The sequence below is a fragment of the Protomyctophum parallelum genome (genome assembly GCF_964188405.1).
Source record: "Protomyctophum parallelum genome assembly, chromosome: 5".
Lineage (NCBI taxonomy): Eukaryota > Metazoa > Chordata > Actinopteri > Myctophiformes > Myctophidae > Protomyctophum > Protomyctophum parallelum.
In genome coordinates this window covers 47,944,771-47,965,812 of record NC_139702.1, presented here as the reverse complement: position 1 = coordinate 47,965,812, position 21,042 = coordinate 47,944,771, and the positions used below count along the sequence as shown (strand labels likewise).

General features: G+C 43.4%; 1 protein-coding gene across 1 annotated transcript in view; it reads right to left on the bottom strand.

Moving 5' to 3' along the window:
• Nucleotides 1–549: 549 nt before the first annotated feature.
• Nucleotides 550–21,042, bottom strand: part of pitpnc1a (phosphatidylinositol transfer protein cytoplasmic 1a) — a 96,170-nt gene continuing 75,677 nt past the window's right edge. Inside the window, exons 2-9 of the mRNA XM_083766021.1 lie at nt 20,827–20,975; nt 15,200–15,288; nt 14,524–14,531; nt 13,796–13,867; nt 9,485–9,580; nt 8,885–9,040; nt 7,728–7,791; nt 550–1,127 (exon numbers count right to left, since the gene is read on the bottom strand). Coding sequence (XP_083622147.1) covers nt 736–1,127; nt 7,728–7,791; nt 8,885–9,040; nt 9,485–9,580; nt 13,796–13,867; nt 14,524–14,531; nt 15,200–15,288; nt 20,827–20,975 — 1,026 coding nt within the window. The 3' untranslated portion in view covers nt 550–735. The remainder of the gene's footprint in view (nt 1,128–7,727; nt 7,792–8,884; nt 9,041–9,484; nt 9,581–13,795; nt 13,868–14,523; nt 14,532–15,199; nt 15,289–20,826; nt 20,976–21,042) is intronic.

Sequence of the window (21,042 nt, the reverse complement as noted above, 5' to 3'; positions counted from 1 at the left end):
GTTATGTATCAGTCACTGTGATTGATACATAATGTTACACCAATGTTAGTATAGTAATACAAAATACATTGCAACATGTGCGCACAAAATGTGTCAGGTTTTCACCGCCACACACTGGCTTTGCAAGTGGTTCGCTAATGGAAGTTAATCTATTCAATAAGATACCGCACATAGTTATGAATAGATTTAAGCTATTCAATAAGATATCGCACATAGTTATGAATAGATTTAAGCTATTCAATAAGATATCGCACATAGTTATGAATAGATTTCCTCCACTCAAAGCTCTCTGAAGTCTCTAAAGTCGGATTGTTAAATTCCTTGTGTCAATTATGTTTTTGTCAATAATCTTTTTCTCACTAGTCAAGTGTTGGGGTTTCGCTGCCTACTCCACACTCATGGTCACTATATATGACCAAATTAACACTCCTTAAAAGAGTGGCACGACAAAATGACATATCTGTTAGATTTACAGGAAGAGGAAGTCAACCACCATTGTGGCTGAGCCTACAGCTGCCTGGTCAGAGCGAAGGTTAGTGGAGCGTGCGTGTGAGTGTGTGTGTGTGTGTGTGTTTGTGAGAGAGAGAGAGAGAGGCCTGAACCATGGGATATGGCTAGTAAACATGGAAGGTCTGGGCACTGCTGTGAAGAGTTTAGACTAGTCTCATTGAGCTACAAAGACGACAGGCTAGGAAAAAGGTAAAGCAGAAGGGAGGAAAGCGCCCCGCGGCCTCGCTACTCCAACTGAGCATTGTCGGAGACGGCGGAAGGAGGCATGAGTGACAGGAAGTGGTTTGACTCGGGTGGGCTCAGAGAAGAGCTTTTGGTAACACCAGTGGAGTCTGGGTCAGGTAGGGTCAGGGTTTCTGGAGCAGACTTCTTGTCTGGGTCAGGCAGGGTCAGGGTTTCTGGAGCAGACTTCTTGCGAGGCCGGTCCTTGGAAACAGAGAGGAACTCCGGTGCGTCAGTGCTCATTGGGGTGGACGGGGCGCTGGCAGGACCAGTGAGGGTGCAAGAGGACAGGGGTGTCTCAATGATGGAGATTGAAGGGGGAAACATCCCGATCTTCTGGTTGGTCGCCTCCTGGATGGTGCGCTCGAACTCTCTCACCTCATCCATCGTCATGTCTGATTTTGAAGAGAGAGAGAGAGGGGCTACAGTGAGAGAATGTCATAACGTTCAGTAGGTAAAGGCTCAGGCTGCCTATTAGAGTATAACTCATTGTCCAATGCATGCAGAAAGCAACATTGCAAATAATACATTTCTTAGGCGTTGCCTTTAAAGCTCTCTGTGTACCGAGCAATCTTCGTTCCTACTCTCACCTATGGTCATGAAGTGTGGTTCATGACCGAAAGAATAAGGTCACGAATACAAGCGGCCGAAATGAGTTTTCTCCGACGGGTATCATCTCCCTTAGAGATAGGGTGAGAAGTTCAGTCACGCGAGGGAGACTCGGAGGGTAACAAGACTACTCGCCCCGTTTCTGTTTTCCTCCCAGAATTTTCCCCAGTGAGGGGTGGGAGAGAGGCTGGACAGCAGACGGATGGACTTTGAATTTCTCTAACTATAAACTTTCATGACAGCAGAACAAATTACAAGTACAAATATAAATTATGAAAAGCTACTAGTGAAGTCTGTTCACAGAAGTTGTTGTAGGATATGTGGGGATTATCTGACGAGGTACCATTTGAGGGGGCAAAACCTTACATATACTAAATAATACTAAATTGTTTATAGGTTCAATATAAGTCAAATAATATAGCCTTTCCACAGGAGTATCTTTTTATATTTTTCCAAAAAGAATACAAACAGCCAATAGCATATTACAAAGTTATCCCCCTCACTGGGGAAAATTCTGGGAGGAAAAACGGGCAAGCACCGGGGCGAGTAGTCCAGTATTCGACTCGGAGTAGAGCCGTTGCTTCTTCGCCTGGAAAGGAGCCAGCTTAGGTGGTTCGGGCATCTGGTTAGGATGCCTCTCGAGCATCTCCCTAGGGAGGTCCTGGATGCACGTCCCACTGGGAGGAGACCTCGGGGCAGACCGCAGATGGAGAGATTACATCGACTCACTGGCCTTGGAACGCCTACTACTACTGAGTTACTAATGTAGCTCATGGAGAGGAACGTCTGGAGCTCTCTGGTGGAGCTGTTGCCCCTGTGACCCAACTACGGATAAGTGGTTGAAGATGGATGGATGGATGGATAGATGGATGCCTTTAAATAAATAAAAATGCCTTGTGGCATTCCTTTGTAGTTTTTAGGCTAATCTGATTTTAAATCCAAAATATTGTTTTTCAGCGATGCTTTAATGATAATTAATTAATATAATTTAGTTTATGGCCAAGGTGACTCCAGGCGGGTTGACTCATGGTGGCTCACCATGCCAAGGTGACCTCCAGGCGGGTGGACTCATGGTGGCTCACCATGCCTGAGCTAAACATTCATTACGTGGGTAAAACACCAACAGATAGCGGGGTGTCTGGAGGTTGCGGTTCAACCCTGCCCCATCACTGTGATTGGCTGAGATGCGCATACAGAAACTCTCCGCTTAATTGCGAACGCAATGAGCACTAACTATGAGACCCTGCAGATCGTGTCTGTCTGTGTGTGTGTCTGTCTGTGTGTCTGTCCCGCTGTGACACCACCCGCCCGCCACCAGAGGGCGCAGCTGTAGCACACACACACCCACACACGCACACACACACACACACACACACACACACACACACACACACACACACACACACACACACACACACACACACACACACACACACACACACACACACACACACACACGTACACACACACACATACCCACACACACACAGAGCTGCGTTCGCTTCCCGCGTTTGCGCGTCTTACTTGTGTTATGCCTTGCCTCCCTATCCTGTTTTGATAAATATACCCCACCAAATATAATTTCTGCTCGACTTTAAGAATCCAAGACTGGTCTCCGTATGTCAATGTCTAGAACCAAATTTTCAATTTCACCCAATATTCTGCCAATAATCTGTCATAAACTAAGCATTCAGCTTTGATAATTTGGTTGATTAATTTTCATACTACTAAATTATTATTTTTTACACATGTATCTTCCGGTGAGTCCATTAAGCACACAAGATGGTATAATTGTATAACATAATAATGATCTTCTCTGTCAAGACATGGGACACAAGTGGAGGTGATGATTGATGATGTAATCTATACATATATGTTGTATCTGTTCATACAGTGAAGTCCTTTTGGAGACACATGTCTCCCCTCGTTACTAGTTAGATTAACCAATGGTAGCCCCAAATCCACATTGGAACTTGTTCTTGCGGTGATTGAGGAAGGTGCACAGGACAAGGGAGAGAGGCAGTGGAAGCAGCTTCTTTTCTAATGTGGCTCCCACCACCCAGTTACTATCTATTGAATCTTTGAATAGTAAATTGGCTTTAGTTTGCCTGTGTATGCCAGCTGAGACATGACTGTGCCTTCCTCTCCTGGCCTGCGGTGGTAGATTAGCTCCCCTCCCAATGCTCAAATGCCCCTGGGTTGGGTAAACCCCAGCAGAGGGTATGACTGGAGACACTGGGGGCATACCGAACCCCGGAGGTATTGTCAACCCTGGGCCAGCAGCACCGCCAGTGGCGGGTTGGAACTGGCAGCCAATACACTGCCCGTTCTGACTGGGCGTTGTGATTTCCAGAGGACGATGCCAATAGTTCTGAAGCTTGTCAATGTACAGTAGGATGACAAACGCCTTGTTAACAGCTTATTAGCTGTCACAAATTCAATTCAATGTTTTAGACATATAAAAACATCATGTTTGGAGTGCTTATCAGTAAATAAAGACTCCAAACATGGTGTCAAAATGGACTATGCCCAAATATGGAGTCAATGTGTCATCATGATATCAGCCGCAAACAAATCAGTCAGCTCCATATATGGCCACAAAAGGTGGAATGCCCATGAATGGGCATATACTGTATAGTGTATACTGGCGACATCAAACATCAGCAAGGACTAACAGATACAGAGATCCGGTTGTCCAGAGCCACAGATCCAACCACTATGCCTCTCCATATATGATCCAACTAATATGTGGGCATATGACACCAGGGATCTCGAGGACCGAGACAGATATTTCCATATATGGGCATAAAAGGGACACAGACAGAGAGGCCAATGGGTACTCTCTCTGACATAGCCCCAAGCCCCCAGAAACGAGAGGGCCAATGGAAATGTTGGCCGATCATACTGTACTGCAGCGCATTATGGCTGGGTCCAGACACATGAATGAGCGAAAATGGTTTCGTCCAATGGGCTCTACTCACACAAGCGTGCGCATAGGGTGCACACAGAGATGACATGTGAAACGACGCACAGAGACCCCAAATAAGACCCTATAATCCTATATCATTTTTTTTTAATATATTTTTTATCCCACGATTTTGTAACCCATTTTTCACCCCTGTGTCAATCATCTAATGTGATCCTGGGCTCTACACACCCTCCACCAACCTAGTCCCCATATATGGGGGACAAGGGGAGAGCAACGGACTTGAACTCATGCTTCCTTCATGCCTGAGTGTCCAAGTTGCTCCTTTACACCTGACAGGGGGGAGTTTCCCTGGTTGGACGTAGCGCGTGGAAGGAACACGTTATTCCAACCAGTTCCTTTCCCCTCCATCAGGCGCCCCGGCTGATGGAGGGAAAAATGGCTATATCATTTTTGAGCGGTGCCTCCGCTCCAATATGCGGCTTTGTGTGTCCCTATGTATGTCTGTCCCTGTGATGTCTGTCTCTGTCCTTCCGTCCGAGCACGGACAGCTGCAACACCTAAAGTGACCAGCATAGTACAGCACAGATTAAAGTGGCACAGAGCACACTACAGTACGAGCCCTGGACGCGTTCCTGGGGGTCTGGATGTTCCGGGGACCCCCACACAGTAACTCTGTCATTTCTCGACTGTTTCGGACGCGGGGCGGCTCGCCCCCAACACTGTGATTCAGAAAATGGTTGCATCATTGGCATTGCGACGTAAGTGTGAGGGACGCATAGCACTTTGGTCAAACATGTCCAACTCATAACTGAATTGAAAATACTTTGTCTACGTTTTGCATTCAGATGTGCATGTGCAGACATCTATTAAAAAGGGATACAAAAAACACAACATATCACATCCAGACAGAACACATTAAAGCACATTTAAAAAACACAATAGAAGCATCAATTATAAGGACAACCTTACTCAATGATGAGGACTGATCAGGATTAAATACATTATAAATATAGAATGCTGTGCAGACTCGCTTCACTAAGCAACACCACTATTGACACAGGGGAGAACTTAGAAAATGTGTCAGTCGAGAGCTAGTATGACATATAGTACAGACAGTATGTGGAAAACAAAATGAATTGGACTGAAAGAAATGACAGACCAAGTCACGACCATTTGAATATTGAATTTGTACATATGTCAAAGTTTCCCAGTCTACAGGTCTTTAATGGTTGCCTCCCTGCATAATTAAACAACAACATACTGTAGGTCAGGGTGAGTGGATGTGTGTGGAGAGGGTTACGTGTGTGAATGTGGTCATGTCCGGGGGTGAGTTAAGTCAAATTCATACAGTTCAAACATGAGAGACAGACAGTGGTGGGAGAGATGGAGCAAAAATATACAATGAAAAGACACATACGCTGGCTTTGTCATGGATCTCTATGCCATCCAGTGAAGGTGGGGTTGCTGTGGAATGCTCTTGCTGCTCATGGCAAACTTTAATGTTGGTTTTCTCATGCATATTTCTCTCGTAATGCCGCACATCATCCAAAGTCATATCTGGAACAGGAGGGGCAGGGGGCGGGGGTGCAAGTATGGTGTTAACTCCTCTTAAAATGTTAAATTCCCTATCATGGCAATCGAGATGAGAGGTGGAAACTGGAAAAGGGGCATTTTTGGGGGAGTGAGCATAGCATTTCTGTCAGCTGATTAGCGCTTTCTATTATGATGCTGGGACGGTTTGAAAATAGAAGTTCAAAGGTCAAGCATTACAGGTCACAGCACTAGCTTCCCATGACCCAGAGAGGTTATAGGAGACAGCTAGTCAAACCCAAGACATGTTAGGAGGATGGGAGGGCTGGAGAGAAGGAAGGAATTATGAGGTCCGATAATAAAGGTCAAGCATGAATAATCCAGACCCAACAAAGAAAATGGATTGTTGGAAAGGGTATGAAAACACTACTTAAAAACAAAATCATTCCAAGGAAAATGCACCCCAAACAAGCCAGTACGTGCGTCAGGATGTTAGTGGTAGGAAGGAGCATGGCGGGATGTCAGGGACAGCGGTTAGTGGTAGAGAGGAAGAGAGCTGCTATCTGCATGCCCCACAGCTATGGAAACATCTCTGTAGCATGTGAAAGGGATACTGCACCATATACTGTAGCTGCTGTCAAGGCCATTTCTCTCATAACCAGATACAAACAATCAGATAGACAGACAGACAGACAGACAGACAGAGCTTTCATGTTTCAGAGAGCATCAATGACATATCCTGTTAGGTCTACATTACACAATCTGCTAACTGTCAGCAGGCATTTTATAGGTCTTTTCTAATGTTGTTTTCATTAAGTGCAATATGAACAATAATCTCTCTCTCTCTCTCTCTCTCTCTCTCTCTCTCTATAAGCGGAATGTGGACATCACATTGTGTATCTACTGTACTATGGACAAGGCTTTTATTTAGATCAGATAACTTCACTACCTCTATATGTTACTGTTCCTATTACCTCCACTGCACTGACTGCACAAAGTTCACCATAGTTTTATATTACTGTACAATTTATGGTCTTTCATTGCTTTTGGTATAATAGGTTGAAATGTCTCTTTTAGTGTGGTAGTATCGGCGAAACCACACTTGCAATGTCCCAAAATAAATGTAGTAAAAGAGCTAGAGAGGCAGGAAGACCCCTGTTACTGAACACACATTCTATCTATAGCACTGACTGCTATCACAATATAGAGCTATTAAAGTGAAGGTCTTAAGAACTGTATGACCGCTATGCCTTGAAACATGAAAGAAGTCTTCAAAGATGACTTGGGAGTATTTGTTCCATGTGTTTTCATTGAAACAAACACATTGCAACACACATCCGCATCCAGCATTTGTCTTTAGTAAAGCAGTGCGATGCAGTGATGAGAGTCGGAGGAAGTACATTCATTGTACACTGAATTTACATAAACGTTATTATCATGGTAACACACGGCATCTATTTGAAAATAGTGCATACAAAAAACATTTGTAACTACATCAATTTGTTAATACTAATATAATGGAGGCAGGTATGGAGGTAAGGAATCCTACATTATGCTAAGACATGCTATAATGTTTTGTGTAAAAGTCTGAACAGTCAGTTGAATTATATAATTAATGTATTCTATACACTATGTACTGTATGCTAAATTAATTTTGTGACACTAACAGTACATTCAATTAATGCCAGTATCTAGGGTATATATTATAGTGAGTTAAGACTAATAAATACTTAATCGCCTGACCGTGCCTCTAAGAGAAAATAACCAATTATCCACTGAAACATGTGTTGCACATTTGTTTCAGTGGAGAATCAGTTATTTTCCTTGAGACACAAACGTGTAGGCCTATGCATGCACCGTTCCAGGATCCATGAACATGGATATAATCCATGTGTATGAATGGACAACATGGGCCTGTCAGACCTACCAATCCACTCGTCCACCCAGGCAAAGGCCTGCCGGTGTCCCAGTAGCAGCACATCTCGAATCACCTGCAACGTATAACACAGTAGGGCAATAAGTCACACTTCTTTTTTAGTCAATCTTAATACACTGTGCAAGCCTTGACATTAACCTTTTGAGGCACTTGTCCTTCAGACAAGTACATTTCACATTCACTTGTCTGGGCACAAAAGTCACTTGTGCGGAGACCGAGCACACAAATAGGATTACATTTTAAATCAACTAACTGTAAGTTGGTTGTACTTGGTGAATACATGTTTGAATGTTAGATGAATATTCTATGTTCTCAAGTTAATAGCCCTAGATTAGAATGTCTATGATCTTACATATATTTCATGTATTCCAAATACACAGCCATAGATCGGTCCTATCCGCGCACAGTTAGCAGACTGACCTAAACTTGTAGCACTGCCTGTGCACCCACCCAATATTTAATTCCTAAGACTTGGAGTCGTTTTGGGGACTAGTTTAATATTAATTTGAAAGGCAGAAAATGTGTATTTGGTAAAAAAAATTCCACAAGCTGCACACGACATTCTCTCCGGTGAGGGGCCCGGAATGAGTGCGGGACTGAACTTCCCTTTATGAAGCACAAATGTATGGGGCACACAAAATAGGTGGTGTGATCAATTACCCAACACCAATCGCAACACACCTGTCAATTGTGTGTCAAATATGTTTGTGCTTCTCAAACATCGACTTCCCAAAGGAAGTTTTTATATTTTCAGTCTAGCTTTTCCTCAAGTAAACTTTTCCTTGAGAGAAGGGACAAGTAAAACAAGTAACAAGAAAAAATGTAATGCACTTGTCCCAGACAAGCGGACAAGCCTTAATGTCAAGCCCTGCTATGCCAAGGTATTTGGTTGGTCTTTATGTTTATTTTAAATGTGAATTTGATGTAAAATACTAAGTACATAGAGATATGTGTTTTTGTAAAAGGACATGTAAAAGTAACACAACATTTACGATTAATTGTAGTCAGAGAACAGCAGAAACATTGCAGCTTAAAACAATGTGTGTGTCTTTGTTGGAAAAACGTTATGATCTACTGTATAATCACATTGAAAGAATGTGACATCATGCTGGTCACTTGTTCATCAGGAAGCAGCACTGGGAACAAACCTTGTGAACAAACTGCTCCACACGAGTCTGCAGGCCCCAGACCTCAAACTTGACAGTGACCAGTTTGTAGGAACACATGATGGGGTCCTGGCTGTCCCTCCAACCCTCTTGGAGAATCCCTCGAGATGTCTTCTCTGATTTAAAATACCTCAGGTCCTAGCAAAGATTAACAAACACACACACCAAACATTCAGGCAGCAATTTTTACAATAGTGGCAATAGCGTTACATAAAAGAGTAAGACAAATGAACTTGGAATGGGAAATAGAGGTGGGAAATGGAATTGTAAAGGTATTCTTGTATACATTTGTAATGTTAGGCTATATGCTATACTGACATTTGTGTGCAAAACTGAAAGTGTTTGCTTTGTGGGTTTGAGCTGACAACCGTGTGAGACCACATGGCATTTGTGATGTACTGATAGATCATGATCACGGAACGACGGACTGACAGGTTTTGCAGGTTTTCATATTAATCTGCAATCTATATGGTCGCAATTATGATTTATTTACCTTGCTTATAGCAAGTCGCTCTGGATGAGAGCAACTATACTGTACACACATCACACATCACTTGATATACACACACCGCAAACACTCACCTCATCGTCTTTATAGTAGCGCTCAGGGATCTCATCGTAGGCGATGTCCACGAAGCAAACCTCTCTTTCCTGGTCCTTGAGCTCACTGTCAAAGATCTGCACACAAAACCAAGACTTGCTCATCCCAGTTTGACTGTGTATCCATGCTGCCATTCTCTATGCCAGGGGTTCTCAGCCAGTGGTCCGCGGACCACCAGTGGTCCTTGAGGGGGTTCCAGGTGGTCACCAGCTAAATGATGGAGAGTTGGTCCAAAATGAAACCAAATGGACCCCTACGGGTCATTTTACGCTCTCAAGAGTTACATTATTGTTCCACATCTGCATTACTTAATTTACAAGAAGTCTACACAATTAGAGAATGTAAAAATATTTTGTATTTCGATCTACCACTATTGTAGATGCCTTGTCATTGCCATTAAAACCAACAGGGGGCAGTCAACACATCTATTCTCACGGATCATCCAACATGCAGTGAGTGTGTATAGTTTTACACATCAATGGCTATTCACAAAACGTGGATGCACAAACGCAGCAACGCACACATCGTGTAATCACGCACATGTTCTGGGCCGCACGCACGCACACACGCACGCATGCATGCATGCACGCACGCACGCACGCACACGTGCGGTAATAAGCACACATCATACAGTACTGTAGCTGCAGGGCATAAGGAAAAACAATAGGTTTATGATCTCCATCTGACGTGGAACTGACTCTGGGCTGTGTGTGTGTGTGTGAGTGTGTGTGTGTGTGTGTGTGTGTGTGTGTGTGTGTGTGTGTGTGTGTGTGTGTGTGTGCGTGCGTGTGTGCGTGCGTGCGTGCGTGCGTTAGTGTGTACCAGAGCATCATGTTACAAAAAGGTACAGCATTATGCAGAGCCCAAAGCCTACTGTATTACTTTGTTGCACGATGGTGTCATTCGTCAACAATAAGTGATGTTCAGGGGCTGGCCATGAACTATATTGTTCAAATAGAATTACTTATGAGAAGAACTGGACAACAAAGGCCTCAGGGTAGACTTTGGACTTGGTCCATCAGTCTGATGCATTACAGGAGAGCAGCGGTTTGTGCTATAGCAAAGACACGTACGTGGTTCTTTACAGCAGCCCTGGCAACCTGAAAGACCTGCTGCTTTTCATTCTAGCCGTCCAACAAGGGAGTCGTTGAGACATGGGACATGAATCAGGTGAATACAATTAACTTGCTCCACTATGGGAGAATGACGGACCTTTCATTCAAAAGGATCACAAGCATCATGATACGTTGTGGAAAACCTGGAAGCATTCATTCCCACTTCAGCTACAGAGTCACGTAAAGTAAACGTCACAAGGTTGAGAATGGGGATATTAACGGAAATCAACTGAATCGGCACCTACTCTTGTTCCCACATTACAGCAATATGGAACTGACATTGCATTTGGGAAAGTGGATCTCTGTTGAGCATGTCGGCACAGTCGGCAGATACTGTACTTTACTGCTCCCTCCGCCTTTCATACTTTCCTTTCCGTCCACGTTCTCTACATTTCTCTGGCTTCTCTTGCTGTCCTTCCTTGCTGTTCTCCCTTCTGTCCAAAGAGCACAAATATCTCTCACAAACACATTTAAAGTCTCCCCCCTCTCTCTCACTCTCTCGCACGCACATACGCACACACGCACACACACTTGCTCACTCACTAACTCAAGTATTGTGTGTCATTGGCCCCTTTCTCCATTGTTACCTCTCGCTACCTCTCTCTCTCTCTACTTCCTCTCTCGCTGCTTTCTTTTCTTTCTCACTCTTCAAGAGGCCTTTCTGTCACTTGCAGTGTGAAAGAGTGGTGCTGGCACAGCAGGGTGATATGTCAGCATGCATGAGTACAGCCAAGGGAGAGACAGAGAGAGAGAGAGAGAGAGAGAGAGAGAGAGAGAGAGAGAGAGAGAGAGAGAGAGAGAGAGAGACAGAGAGAGACAGAGAGAGACAGCGACAGAGACAGAGACAAAGGGAGGAAAGAAAGAAAGAAAGAAAGAAAGAAAGAAAGAGGGGGAAATGGTGCACATGAGTGCGTGTGAGAGAGGATAGAAGGGGAGACAGACAGGAAGAAGGGAGAGGATAAAAAGAAAAGACAAACGCAGGTGTCCTTGTCATCATCTTGCACAACGCTGTTATAACGCTGTTTAATTAAGTGGTTGGGGTGGTTGATAGTAACAGGCGGTGACAGAGTGAGGGAGAGAGCGAGAGACTGAGGGGGGGTGCAGTGTGTGTGTGTGTGTGTGTGTGTGTGGGGGGGGGGGGGGGGGGGGGGTGGGTAAAGGAGTTGACAGGGAAATAGAGGGATTGAAATAAACTGGCTTTCTTTTATCCGTTTTCCCCATCAGATGCATGCTATATGTACAGTGCAATTCTGTCATGTACTGCCATATCCTTGAACATGCACAATGCACAATACAATACTCAACACAATACTATCTACTCAACACGGCTCTGCAGGTCTGTCTGTCTGTCTGTCTGTCTGTCTGTCTGTCTGTCTGTCTCTCTGTCTCTTTCTTTCTTTACTTTCATAAATTGGTGCGGTATGTGCATACATGGGGAAGGATCATGCCACATGTTCAGAGAACATGACACGGCATTATGTAACCCCTCAAGTACAAAACACAGCTGGGTACTTATTTACCTCCACACACACCCAGATACAGGAGGGAGGAGAGGAGTTGGAACCGGTCTCCAGTGGAAGAATGATTTAAAGTCCCCTTATTAGAAAACATGAAGGAAGCTGACCAAACCCACTGCCATAAATTTCAACCAATTTACCTCAACTGCACACTTTCTTTCCTGTTGCATTTGGAGTTGGGTGCCAAGGCGATGCCGATCAATACAGCCAAGTGGTGTACTGTATGTGAGTCATGTGTCAGTTTGTGAAAAAATGAAAATAAAATGATTGAAAGAAATACAGCCAAGATAACTAATGCCAATACAAATTGGAAAAAAGTGAAGAGGGAGAAGGTGAGAGAAAAGTGAGGCAGACAGCGGACAGATTGAAATGTTCACAACAGGTGGAGGCATTTTTGGAGGCATTTTTTGGCAGTCTCTCAGAGCATTAAAGCATTAACTGATTACACAGACGGTCCAGAAGCTGCCAGAACCACTTGGATCCTATAATGCGTGTACGCCGTACATACTGCAGAAGAAGATCCATTTGGAAATTATGCTCCACGCTTTGAGCTTTTCTACACTATAGGAAAGCTTAGAAGGATATGGAATGGAGAGGCACATGTACTGTATGGTCGGGTCTCAATCCAAAGCCGATCTGTAACTAAGTGGGCTTATATGAACTGCACCATCGTGTGAGAATTCCCTGTTTTGCAGGCTTCACTTTTTGGTTTGGTGCATGTATTAAATGTTCTCCATAGTCCTTAAAATGTTATTAACCCTTTTAGACCTGAGGCCAATTCTAAAAAAGATGGCTTCTAAATCCTAACAGTTTTCTGAAAAACCTATATTTCTATGTCAGTGATGCTCAACCTTTTTCATCTCAAAGGACGCCCAGAATGATCTGTATTTGGCCCATGCGAAAATATGTGGTTCCAGGGACCTCCCAGAAGCAAAGATATGAGTTAAGGGCAGTCCATACTCTCCCCCCCGACCACCGAACATTTCGTCGGAGAGCTCCGGTACAACTACAACATGACGTCACTCGCAACTTCTGAAAGCTGCACTCCCAGATGTTGTGACTCTCCGAACTCTAATTCGGAGAAAAAATTTAAGTCTGATCTTTCCGACGAAAAGTTCGGTGGTCGGAGAGAGTATGGACTGCCCTTTAAAATCGTAGCTCGTAGGGCGGCACTGTGCCGCTCTGTGAGCTTGTAGATTTGCTATTATTCAATAGCTAAAGTATAACATAATCCTTAAAACACCAAAAGAGGTTCCCGTCCTGAATAGGTTCAAGTTAGCGGTACAACACATACAATACAATAATCAATTAATAAATCAATCCTATTCTATGGGTATGTCATTATATACTGTAGGCGAAATGTTTCAAAACAATTCACAATGTTTTTAAAATTGTGAAAATAGCTCACAACGCGTCACGATGTAAAGCGTACTACTGAGCTTGTAGACTGGATATTTGCCCTATTTTTGCATGACGCCATTGTATGACGAAGTCTGCCAAAACTCTAGTAATTGAACAAACAACAATAACAACAACGACCTGGGGCCAACTGCAACATTGGGCGGAAGACAGACTGCATTGGCGTTCGTTGGTGAAGACCTTATGTGCTACCTAGCACGAAGAGGATTAAGTAAGTAAGTAAGCACAAAGGGACACTCACGTTGTCGTTGGATCCTTTGTTGTCCTCGTATTTCGTCTCTATGTGGATGGAGAACTTGGGTAGAAATGAACACTGTGAATGCAAACAGAGAACAGGTGAAAACAAAGCCCTCATTTATGCAGGGACTGTTGGCTGATTATGCAACGCTCAGCTTCACATGGACACAGTAACACACATTCATGCCTCCTGGCCTGGCTGGCCAGGTGAAACAGTCTACTCCTGTGTTGTTCCAACTTTTTGTGCTCACAAGTTCAACGTGTTGTGAGTTTGTACATCTGCTTATCTTCGCTATTTCTATTTCTATGTATTTTTAAGTAAAACCCAAAATAAATAACAGTTACATGCAGGCAGGTTGAAAGGTATAATTGGTTATATATATATATATATATATATATATATATATATATATATATACACACACACACACACACACACACACACACACACACACACACACACACACACACACACACACACACACACACACACACACACAAACGTGCATATAATCTGACTGTGGTAAAGATTATTATTACCAAAGTGGCAGCTGCAATTCTCCAATCCAATCCAATCCAACTTTATTTATAGAGCACATTTAAAACAACAAAGTTGACCAAAGTGCTGTACAATTAGGCAAAGCAGTAATAAAACACAATACAATACAGTATATATATCTAAAGCACTTTGTAACCCTGCGCAATAAGAATTGTGAACAAAGAAATACTTACAGTGTACTCTACAGGACGTGATGTAGGGACATGGAGAAGTGGAGGTCATAGGACCGGGAGAGAAAGCAAAGACAAACACACTGTTAATACAGGCTGCTCTTCAATGATGAGGACTATAGTTTTACGATGGGTGGGATATGGTGACAAATCCTAAAGGCTCATACATAGTCTGGTTTTACAGTGGTGGGGTGACCACCGAACTACAACATGACGTCACGAGCCGCGGTGAAGAGCAAACCACCGCCACCGCTCCAGCCCTTCTCTCTGTTTTTACTCACCACCGCTCAACGTTATTTCAGCTCCGGTGGTCAGCTCACCACCGGAGCGGTGGTCACCTTACCACCGAAAATCCAGACTATGAATAGGCCTTAACTGTTATATTGCTTCAGTAAAAAGAAACATCAGGGAATACATCATTGGATATATGGTATAGGAATCTCATCTATAAAATATCGATGGTGGCGTCTCAAACTAATAGTTTGTCTGTCCCCATTTACCATTTGAAAATAAACATGGCATCAAAACATTTTATTTTATCATAACATTAATGAAAGAAGTTAAAATAGCCTACGCATAAGACGGTGCGTGAGTGGATAGAGATGGATACCAAATGTATGTATATTGGTGTATCTTTATTCTGAGAAAGAAAAAGTATGTCTGCTTCCTTTAACTGTACCTGTTATGGTATAAGGGTAATAGTTCCATGCTTTCTCTGTCACATAGAAGATCTTAGGAACCACTGCCCGAGCCCAGCTGGGCAATTTACTGCAGACAGAAAAACAGACATACAGACAGTGACAGAAAGAGATAGATAGGGAGAGATAGAAGAGAGAGGGTTACGTGAATTATTTGGTTCCATTATTGCGGTATTCCTCCCTGAAAATCAATTCTTCTGATTGTAAATCTTCCCACAATAAAGAGTCCACAAACTGAATTTGCCATCATCAAATCACAAAAGGAATCAGCATCACATGAATCCAGTTAAGATGTTATGATCTCTTTATTCTTTCACACTGACCTCAAGACAGCATGAAGGCCTCACCCTCCATAATTAACTTTGTTCCTTGATCATCAGGGCTGGCCCCAAATGTTCGGATGGTCTGAGTCATTATATTGACATTCAGATCTCAATTAAAAGAGATCCGAATATCGGACATCCAATTATTATAGTTATTTATCAATTTCCTTCTGGGTCACGCACTTTGCTAGCCAGTAGCCATCTGGTTCTTCCACGGGTACTGTGGGAAGACTGGTAACACATGTGTGCATTTAAGATGCTATATATCCTGGAGTGGTTGTCAGATTCAGTTGAAAGAGTACAGAGGTGGAATAACTGATCCACCGTCATACTATCAAGGAGGATTTAGCACAGTCCGCAAGTGACACTAGCTAGCTTAGTATCGCTAGCAGGGATGCTAATGACAGGACATGTGGCTACATTAAAAGCGGCAAATATGAACCAATCAAGGTTATGAACTTATGATGACTATTTCTGTCATCAAGGAACATGCACTTCTCCATCAGCCCCGATATGTCCACAGAGGCAGCCCATAATGACGTAGGCCTATGTGTATTTTCCCCCTCTTATACTAGTATACACTATGTATGTGTGCAGTTACAGTATGTAAACGTGTGTGTGTGTGTGTGTGTGTGTGTAACTGCGTGCACGCATGCATGTGTGTGTGTGTGTGTGTGTGTGTGTGTATGTGTGTGTGTGTGTGTGTGTGTGTGTGTGTGTGTGTGTGTGTGTGTGTGTGTGTGTGTGTGTGTGTGTGTGTGCGCGCATGTGCGTGCGCGCTCTGAACTTTCAGATCCTTATACTATAATTGGAGACTATAGTAGGAAGTGTCAGAACAGAAATGTAGAGCTGTGCCCACTTTGAAGCACCCTGCTTTTGTTTTCTCTTTTCTTAATTTGCAGCTTCTTTCAGCAGGAGTCCAAGTGGCACCCACTCTCTCTCTCTCTCTCTCCCCTCCTCTTCCTCCTCCTCCTCCACCACCACCATCTGTTCAGTTCTTCATTCTTCAGTGCCAATAGTGGGTGGCTGGTTAGTAGAAGACAGACAGCCCACATACAGCTTTCACACCAAGCTCGCTTTCTAAGTTTCAATGCCACATTTTGGAGAAGGAGAAGGCCAAAAATAAAGCTGAAAGCGAAGCTTTCTTGAACTGCATCCAGGGAAAACTGTCCGTGAAAAGAATACTTAATTCAATCACAAGCACAGATCATGTCACGGTTTGAATTGAGGCTATGTGTTCTCAAGCAGTTTAAGGAAAGGATTGGTACAAAACTAATGGAAAGGTTGGCTGTGGGTCAAGGAAAAAGAGATCAACTTTTCACATTGATCCAAAGGGGGTGTGGCTTGTCTCACATACAGTTTTGAATAGAGGCCACTGGCCCCTTTTCCACTAAAATAACTTTGATTCTAGAACTGTTCTAGAATCCTCTGTCCACAAACAGAGGAGGAGATATCTCCTCCGCCATGACCTTATCTCCAATAAACAATACAGTTTTGTCCCAGACATGGAACAACATCCTTGACCAAGGTGGCGAAGTGAATGCTGTCGAAACTGGACATTAAGGGTGCATTCGACCAGGTCTGGCACAACGGCCTTTGTGCAAAGCTCTCTTCAAAGGGCGTAACTGGAAGATTGCATGTCTGGCTACAGAACTATCAAGAAAGATCCATCGAGTTGTGCTTTCTGGTCAGTCATTACCACGTCCGATCAACGGATCTGTACCCCAGGGATCGATTCAGGGCATATTGTTATTCTCCATCTTCATTGATGATGTTGTGGAACAGCGTGAGAACAACATTTTCCTGTATGCGGATGACCTGCACCATCATATTCACACCTACCAGTGGGCTGATGCCTGGAAGGTCACTTTCGAGTGGGAACCAATATTATTATTCTTTTTGAGGGGCGCTATATCCCCTCCAATGTCTGGATATTGAAATGACGTCATATGGAGCTTTCTGCACTCTCCTATAACAATAGCCTATGGAACAGACTTCCCCCATAAGACTTTACATCTAGCAGTGTTTATGCCTTCAAGAAGAGGCTGAACAAACACCTCCTCAGTATGTGCTCAATGACTTTCAATCATCCAACATTCAGTTTATATTTAACCCTGACTGAGTAGCTGAAGATCACCGATAGGCTCTTTGAATATTTGTTATTCTCAAAATAAAACGGTTCCGTTCTAGATCCTTGGAACCTTGGAACTTTCACGGAACCAGCTGCAAACGGACTTGTGTTTCCACCAGTTTAAACCACCATTGTAATTAGGGGCAGGAGTCCACAGTTGCCCCAGGTTCGATTCCAGGCCTGGCCAGCAATGTGTTGAATATGACAGTCAAAGTGTCAATTTAACAGGGAAATACACCCAAAATAAATGAGTGTATTTATTTTCGTCTCACTTCATTATTCAGACTGAAAGCCATATCCCCACGACAGCAGTTTCTGGGATTGGCGTTGCCTAAGCGGGAGTCTTCGGCAAATGGTTCACACCAACCAATCAAAATAGTAGGAAAGCAGATGACGTTGTTGTCAATCATGTGGCTAACCCAGTTGCTAACCAAACAAACGCGCTACTGTTTCTATAACCTGCCATTTCTGTAAAGAAAGCATTTATCATAGAGTGATTCAATAGCCAGCTTGGTACGATAGCAAGTTACAACGTGGGGGCCACCATGTTTGTTGTTTGATAATAAGTTGTTTGTGAAATTACCATCATTTTGCACAATGCCCATAAACGGTCCTGCCATATGGTAGGTTTCACCATCCTTGTTCTGTCATAGTTTGACTTTCATTCTCCTCTCTCTCTCTCTCTCTCTCTCTCTCTCTCTCTCTCTCTCTCTGAGATGTGCTGACTCAACATAACAGCTCTCCTCCAGTAGTTGCTGACACAGGTATCTAAGCTGAAAAAATGCTACACAGCTCTCTGTCGTTGGTCTTTAATTTTGCCGACCTGCGGAATTTCTGTGCCACACACACGCACGCACGCACACACGCTCGCACACACACACACACACACAGACACACACACACACACACACACACACACACACACACACACACACACACACACACACACAAAATGAGCCTCTAGGGTGGTACTTTACACTGCATACTGTATGTAACAGTCTGTCATTACAAGTTTGTGTATCCATCAGTGTGTGTGGGTGTGGGTGTGCGCGTGTGTGGGTGTGGGTGTGCGTGTGTGCATGTGTGGAGATATATGTATACTAAACACAGATACAATAAACAGCTGTCAAGCGATGACGGTGTGCCTGTGCCACCCAAAGAGGAAACTGGACTGGCAGACCAAAATATTTGGTGCAGAATGTATTTTTTGGTTATAGCTTATACAGAGAGAGCATAAGCTTAGGTTTGAAACATAGACTATTATGGTCAATTCATAATGATTTAAAACATAATATAATGATTACACGAGGCACAGAATGCACAAACAGAATAAACGGTCATTCTCCTTTCATTAGTTTACACTCCCACTTACAGTATCAGCTCATTCACATCGAATTCACGTCGTCTTCTCTGTCTTGAATGCTGTTTGTTTTTACCATAGTAAATGCTGAATTCATGGTCTGGACTCTGGAGAGGGCACTTATTACAGGCAGATAAAAGGGCTGAGGCCCATGTCACCATGTCAGATCCTGTCTTGAGCTTGTGCATTCCATATTCATATTAGAAACACTGAATGAGTTTGCATCATGGTAACGATCTTGCCACAACGCAGTCTCTCGTACAACAAATACCAAGAGATGAATTCATTTGCATTTCTAAGCTGTTAAGTGCAATTTATTTTGTAACAAAGGACTGCAATTACCCATTTTGTTAAAGGTATATTCAGTGATTTCACTCAAAAAACCTTAGGTTTCGTTTTTGGCTGTGGGACCCAGCCTTTCGTCCAATCAGGATAGAGAGTCAAAAACGAAACCTAAGGTTTTTTGACCCCCAGGGGTTAACTGGGGACAGGGAGGAACTCCTTATATGGCCAGCACACTCTATAGTAGGGAGGATTATCACAACAAAACAAAAAAATAAGTGATATTTGAATTAAGTGAAATCACTGAATATACCTTTAAGCTGACTGACTGCATCGCCATGATTGACGGCCTCATAGAAAGTCAAATGATGTGCAGACCTGGGATGTTGCAGGTGCTTGTAGCAGGAAATTACTTTCCAGGTTTGCTGATTCACATTTGACCTCTACTGTGGGCAGGTCTGCGACCATTACTTGGATTTGCACTTCTTGTGGATTAGTAGGATTACAATACTTGACACACTGGAAAAGAAACGTTTTCAGTGTGACTCCATTTCCGCTCCACAGCATTATGGACATGAAATGGAAGGGCCTGAATTAACATACCGTTGGGCAACTGAGAAAATTAAATGTGAATGGGGGTCACATACTCTATTCTATTGTAGCCCTATGTTGTTTCATTTGATAAGCCTGTGTGTAAATGATGATTGCACAGTAATATAAAGAAAATCAATGTTGAAACTTATATGGTATGTATATGGAGTGGTTGTCTTTTCGTGAAAGTGCACAACATATGGGGCGGTCATAGCTGAGTGGTTAGTGAGCCCACATGGGGAGCCAAAGTCCCAGGAACAATTCCAGGCCAGGCCAGCAGTGTCAATGTGTATCCCTGAGCAAGACTCTAAACCAGAGTGCCTCACAACGGTTGCTCACTGCTCCTATAGTGATTATAGAATGGGTAAAATTTCACATGCAGTATGTGCAAATAAACAGTGGAAAAAACACCCCAAGGAATGGGAACCAATATTATTATTCTTTTTGAGGGGCGCTATCCCCTCCAATGTCTGGATATTGAAATTACGTCATATGGCTGCCAATAGTCCATAATAGACTTTTAATGTTTGTATGTTTACAGCAGTAAACGTCACGCGACGTCATGTGGGTTAATATAAAGACATGTTGTGACTGGTGTTGTTTTACACTGCGTTCATGTCTCGTAATGTAGTCGCAGTAAAGTAATGTAGTCGCAGTAAAGTAATGTAGTCGCAGTAAAGTAATGTAGTCGCAGTAAAGTAATGTAGTCGCAGTAATGATTGAAAGTGACCCTGCCATTATGTGCAGGCTTCTAAAAGTCAGGCGCCCCTCACTTCACATAAGTGTGATTTTTCCCATCAGTCTAGCCATCTCATGTTTTTCTGATGCCGCAAACACATTCTGTTGTCCGGCTACTTTAGTGCAGTTGAGATGGACAGACCCAAAGAAAGAGAAAAGGGCAGATAGCAATATCCCACTGACCTATTGAGGTAGACTCGTTTCTCTGTGAACTGTCCCTGGCCATGTGTGGGGTCCTCAAACGGTTGGTTCTGGACCACCTCCACGCCCTCCCCTCGATCACTCTGCTCATGGCTGTGTTTACTGATCATGTACAGCTGGCCGACCCGGTACTGTTGGAAAAGATAACACAGACATGACAGGACAGGGTCAAACACAGTATCGTGCAGTACATACTGA